The 4,011-nt window shown below is 45.8% G+C and overlaps 1 protein-coding gene across 1 annotated transcript in view; it reads right to left on the reverse strand.

Annotated features, from left to right (window-relative positions):
* The window catches only part of clip1b (CAP-GLY domain containing linker protein 1b), a 24,892-nt gene that overhangs the window by 20,199 nt on the left and 682 nt on the right, over positions 1–4,011 (reverse strand). Inside the window, exons 2-9 of the mRNA XM_031875149.1 lie at positions 2,636–2,820; positions 2,100–2,480; positions 1,883–2,013; positions 1,275–1,399; positions 966–1,167; positions 634–831; positions 370–473; positions 102–267 (exon numbers count right to left, since the gene is read on the reverse strand). Coding sequence (XP_031731009.1) covers positions 102–267; positions 370–473; positions 634–831; positions 966–1,167; positions 1,275–1,399; positions 1,883–2,013; positions 2,100–2,480; positions 2,636–2,744 — 1,416 coding nt within the window. The 5' untranslated portion in view covers positions 2,745–2,820. The remainder of the gene's footprint in view (positions 1–101; positions 268–369; positions 474–633; positions 832–965; positions 1,168–1,274; positions 1,400–1,882; positions 2,014–2,099; positions 2,481–2,635; positions 2,821–4,011) is intronic.

Here is a 4,011-nt window from a genome sequence, read left to right on the forward strand (position 1 = left end):
TGGAGAAGAACCTCAAACAAACACACTTTAAACATCACGACTGTCACATTACAGTAGAATAAGTTATTAAACTTTCCATCGAGTTTGTCAATAATTCACACATGAATTTCATAAATAAATCCAGCCTGACAGGAGGGAGATAGATAGCTGGAGTGAGTGAGAGAATAATGTTTAATTGAGAACCAGATTATATAACCAAATGTTACCTCCAGGTCTCCTCTGGTGATGCAGGCCTCCTCCACACTAAACTGCAGATCTTCCACTTTCCTGTCATACGGGCACAAGCACAAAGTGTCTTTGAACATGTCAGACAGTCAACAACATCAGGCCCGTTGGTCTCCATGAACAGCATCGTGTTGCAGGCCTCACCGTTTCTCCTCCTCCAGCTGGTTGAGCAGCTCCACTTTGTCCCGATCAGCTGCCTCCACCAGCGAACGCAGCTGATCCAACTTTGCCTCCATCTCCACCGCATACTGTGAACACACAGAACAAATGACATTTATCAACGACTGCACACGAGATCCAATCGCAGACATTTAGACCGCAGTTTTTCTGAAGACGTCTAGAATCTATTTTAAGTCTATTTTCTTTTGAGCTGAATTGATTGTTTGACTGCAGATGAAAATGTCTGACCTGATCCCGTCCTTTCCTCAGGACAACCATCTCCTGCTGCACCTCTCCCGCGTGGCTCGTAGCCTTGGCCACCGCGCACCTCTCCAGGTCTTGCTCCGCGAGCAGCTGCTCGATGTGCTGCTGCTTCTCCTTCAGGGCCTCCTGCAGCGCCGTGGTGCCGGAGATCTTACGGGCGTAGCGAGCAGACGTCTCCGTCAGCTGCAAAGATAAAGTGAAGGGAGATAACCCAGATACACAACTTTAGCATTGACTCAGGACGGTTTGGGGGATGCGTTTGAATGAGCAGTGAACATAAACCTCTGCAGTGTTGTTGGATAACAGCAGAGTCTTACCAGTCCTGCTCGGCTGGGTTTGCCGCTGATGGAGGAGGTGGCGGAGCTGAGCGAGCTGATGGAGGAAGCACTGGGGCTCCTCTTGAGGGCGGACATCCTCCGCGAGCTCTTCGCCTTAGTCGGCGTGGTGCACGGGAAGCCGATGCGCGTCACCTTGTGGGCCGGAGCGAACAGACCGTACCGGGACATGCACTGGAAGTATCTGAGGGGAAAACGGGTCAGGCACCAACCGAACCCTCAGCACTGACGGGTGACTTTTACAGGTTACTAAATGTTAAAACAGACATATGCTTAGTCGGCGGTCTTTACCTGGTCCCTGCGACGGCTCCATCATTCTTCCCAAGTGGTTCATCCAGTTCCACTCCACACCAGCCTCCCTTTGCAAAGTCTGTCTCTCCCAGAAACCGCACCACTCCTGCCTTGTTACCACCAACCTACGCACAGACAAACAAATCAAGACAGCACACAGGTGACTCCATGCAGTAACAGTAGAAAAGAAAGACAATGGACAACGGGAGCAGAGAGATGAAACACAAGGAGAAGAGGGAGACAACGAGGGACCGGTGAACCTCGTGAAGGACGGGGAGGACAATCACACAGGTGGCAAACAAACACGAGGAGAAGACTTTCAAACTAAAACAGGAAACACACTATAATGAAAACACTTGGACCGTGACAGAAAGACTTCCAGCTCGGCAGGGAGGAATTCTTTCTTCTTTACGCACCAAAAGCTTAAGCTAGTGATTAAATCTCACAGATGTGCACGATGTCATGAACAGATGTTGAAATCAGCAAGTTTGTGCAATCAAGAGTTTGCTGAATCGGACTTGAAAAACTTATTTTAGCATTAGAAGACAAATAAATGTACGATATCATAATGATAAACTCTGAGTACATTAGTGACTTTATACTCTTACCAGCACGCGGTCTCCCAGCCTCAGCTCCCTCCTCTTCTTCATGGACTCTGTGTCTGAGACGTTAGACACCGACTCGCTGGATGTGAGCATTCGGTTAAGTGCAGCACTCGTCTTAATGCCGGTGCCCTGAGCTGAACAAAGAACAATAAAACGCCTTTCCATGACTGAGAAACAGAGGGTGAATAAGCATGTTTCTAACTGATGAATTAGCTGTTACCAGTTGAGGCAGAGCCAGCAGGTGCAGGCTCGCTTGTTGCAGGGGCTCCTGGTGCAGGACTGGCCTGCCCCCCGTTCGCCTCCGTCTCTGGCAGTGCAGTCTTGGACAGCTTTGAAGGCCGCGTGAATATCCCCTTCCCGTCCTCACACTGGAAGTACCGGACGCCCGCCACCGACCCGTCGTTCTTCCCGATAGGCTCGTCCAGCACGATGCCCGCCCACTGCCCGGGAGCGAACTGCGTGCCCCCGATGAACTGCACTTGGCCGGGCTTGTTGCCGTTGACCCAGACCCTCTCGCTGACCTGGAAGTCCGCGCTTCCATCCTGGGTCGGGGAGGTCACTCTGCCGGGGGACTTCTCTGGAGGAACTGACTTTGGAGCGCCTGCAATCACAAACAATGCTTTATTTATTTTATGAAAGGTGTGTTTTGTTGCTTTGTTTACCTGGAGAGTTTGCTACCATGGTTGTTGTCATGGCACTTAAACTAGTCCACTCATTCTTCTTCCCTAAATATAACGTGAGTAAATGCTTTCTTACCGGAGGATGGAGACGTCTTTGACGGCACCCCAGATGGACGGACTATTTTGCTCGGGGGTTTGAGCCCGCTGACCTTGCCTGGTGTACTCATGGCTCCCTGTTTGTCCATTGGCAGGGTTTGGGATCAAGGTGGGGGTCTAGGCCTTCCCCACCACCCCATAAAGTCCCAATGTGATGGAAGGCAGCTGGAAAACAGAAGACAAAACTCCATGAAATCATTTCAAAAACAAACATTTTGGTGGAATAGTAGAAGAATATATGTTACAGAGACGTGAACCTCATCACTGTCCATTGCTTGTCACACGTTCATGCTTGGTAATGTAGCTGTAAGCAGAAACTCAAATAAATAAAACTTATATGGAGCAAACATGGACGTTGTGAAAAAGAATCATGTGAATTTGGTTGTTTCTGTCACTTTCAAATGTGATGCTTCACTTCTATAGCAAGTGTCCTCAAGTTTATCTTCATCAGGCCACTAATGATTGTTTTCTTTATAGATTAACCTGCTCTTTTCCTGATTCATTCATTGATTGTTTAAACTGTAATAAATTATCACTCACAATCACAATTTGTATACTGTCCAAAACCCAACGATATTCAATATATAAAGATATAAAAGTGAGATACAGATCAATATTTTGAATAAAAATCTACTTTGATTCAGTAAAAGGGAGGGGAATACTTATTATAAGCACTGTACTCATATTTAACTACAGCAGTATCTCTGTGAGAGCTGCTGCAAATATTAAACTGTTTATTACCGAGCTGTTGTAATAAATGCCATGAAAGACAAACGCCTTATCAAATAAAGTGATGCTGATCTCAGTGTTGGCTGGTGGAGCATGTTCTCTGTAGGGCTGTGCCACATCCAATCAATGTCAGCAAACATCCCAGAATGATTTAATGCAAAAACATTAAGGTATCAAACACGTATTACTACTTTACAGTTAAATATTTAACCTTTATTCCAACATGAAAAAAAGCAGAAAATAACACTTTGATAAACACGTCAGGACATCTTATTTTAGTCTCAGTATAATATAATAATATATATCATATAATAATATTCACTATAATATAAAACACACACACATATATATAATGATTTATTTATAACTATATATCATGTCTCAGCAGGTGCTTCATGTCCCTCACTCCCTAACTGTCCGTGCTGGATCCGTCCCGTTGTTTTCAAAAGCTAAATAAGTTATTAGCATGACGTCATCCAGCTAGCCTAACCTGTCTGGTGTTCAGCTAGTGGAGAAGCACTGCTTCCCTTTCCCGCTAGTCTGCTGTCTGATTGTGTTGATGATGAATGTTTGTGATAAACTGAAGGATGAAGTGTTTATGTGTTGATGTTGAATGTTTGTGATAAA

The sequence above is a fragment of the Anarrhichthys ocellatus genome, unplaced genomic scaffold, assembly GCF_004355925.1.
Source record: "Anarrhichthys ocellatus isolate YVR2014 unplaced genomic scaffold, GSC_Weel_1.0 scaffold87, whole genome shotgun sequence".
Taxonomy (NCBI): Eukaryota; Metazoa; Chordata; class Actinopteri; order Perciformes; family Anarhichadidae; genus Anarrhichthys; species Anarrhichthys ocellatus.